Genomic DNA, 1,026 nt, shown 5'->3' with positions numbered 1-1,026 from the left:
GTCGTGGGTGGCGGTGGCCACATTGGAGGTGAGGGAAGCCACCTGCACCGCTTGCTTGCGAGCTGCCAGGAGGATGCGGCAGTAGGTGAAGGAGATGGCGGCGGATGGGAGGAAGAAAGTCAGGCAGGAGGCCACCAAGGCATAGGGCAAGCTGACCAGCAGCCGGCACTGGTCCTCGTCCCCCCGGGAGGTGACGTTTGGGGACCGGACCTCAAACTCCAGCTCGTGCCAACCCATCTTGATGGGCAGGAAGGAGGCGAGTGCAGCCAGGGTCCAGGTGGCCAGGATGAGCCAGAGGGCTCTGCAGGAGGTCATTCGCAGCTTGTATTTGAGCGGGGAGATGATGAGCAGGTAGCGGTCCAGGCTGATGACGCAGAGGTTGAGGATGGAGGCGCTGCAGCACATGACGTCGAAGGAGTACCAGAGCGAGCAGAAGTCACCCTGCAGCACCCAGCGGCCGTAGAGCTGGTTGAGCATGGCCGGGGGCATGACCACCAGCCCCACCATCAGGTCGGACATGAAGAGCGACACCAGGAAGTAGTTGGAGGTGTTGCGGAGGGAGCGCTGGGTGATGATGAGGAGGATGAGGAGGAAGTTCCCCGCCGTGGTCAGCAGGATGATGAAGCAGAGGAAAGCGGCCACCCAGCTGCTCCCCACCAGCAGCGAGCGCTCGCCCAGCACGCTGGCATTGGGGGCCCCCAGCTCACCCTCCATGAGGAGCTGGGCAGCAGGGCTGGCTCTGGAGCTGGGGAGCCCTTCTCCAGTTGTGACCTGTGCTAGGTGATCATCGCCAGAGCAGGTCTGGGGGAAGAAGTGCCACCTCTCTGTCTGTTCTCCCTGTCCGTCCACCTTTCTCCTCTCCTCCTTCTCTCCCTCTCTTCTCCCACTCTCTCTCTTCACTGGCAACCAGGGCAGAGTGACGTTCCCAGGAGCCGATCAGCAGTACCAAGGTTCCCCTCCCCGTTACTCACAGCCAGGCATTTCCTCATCCCTGCAAATCCCTCGGCGCTGGGATGCCCCTGGATG

The 1,026-nt window shown here is 62.5% G+C and overlaps 1 protein-coding gene across 1 annotated transcript in view; it reads right to left on the bottom strand.

Annotated features, from left to right (window-relative positions):
* The window catches only part of HTR6 (5-hydroxytryptamine (serotonin) receptor 6, G protein-coupled), a 4,897-nt gene extending 4,183 nt beyond the window's left edge, over positions 1 to 714 (bottom strand). The window contains 1 exon segment of the mRNA XM_010139386.1: positions 1 to 714. This exon segment is cut by the window's left edge and continues 10 nt beyond it. Within this exon segment, the coding sequence (XP_010137688.1) occupies positions 1 to 714 (714 nt within the window).
* Between the last annotated feature and the right edge of the window lie 312 nt (positions 715 to 1,026).

The sequence above is a fragment of the Buceros rhinoceros genome, unplaced genomic scaffold, assembly GCF_000710305.1.
Source record: "Buceros rhinoceros silvestris isolate BGI_N320 unplaced genomic scaffold, ASM71030v1 scaffold19747, whole genome shotgun sequence".
In the NCBI taxonomy this organism is placed as follows: domain Eukaryota; kingdom Metazoa; phylum Chordata; class Aves; order Bucerotiformes; family Bucerotidae; genus Buceros; species Buceros rhinoceros.
Note: the sequence above shows the minus strand (reverse complement) of the source record. Positions and strands in the feature narration are given on the sequence as shown.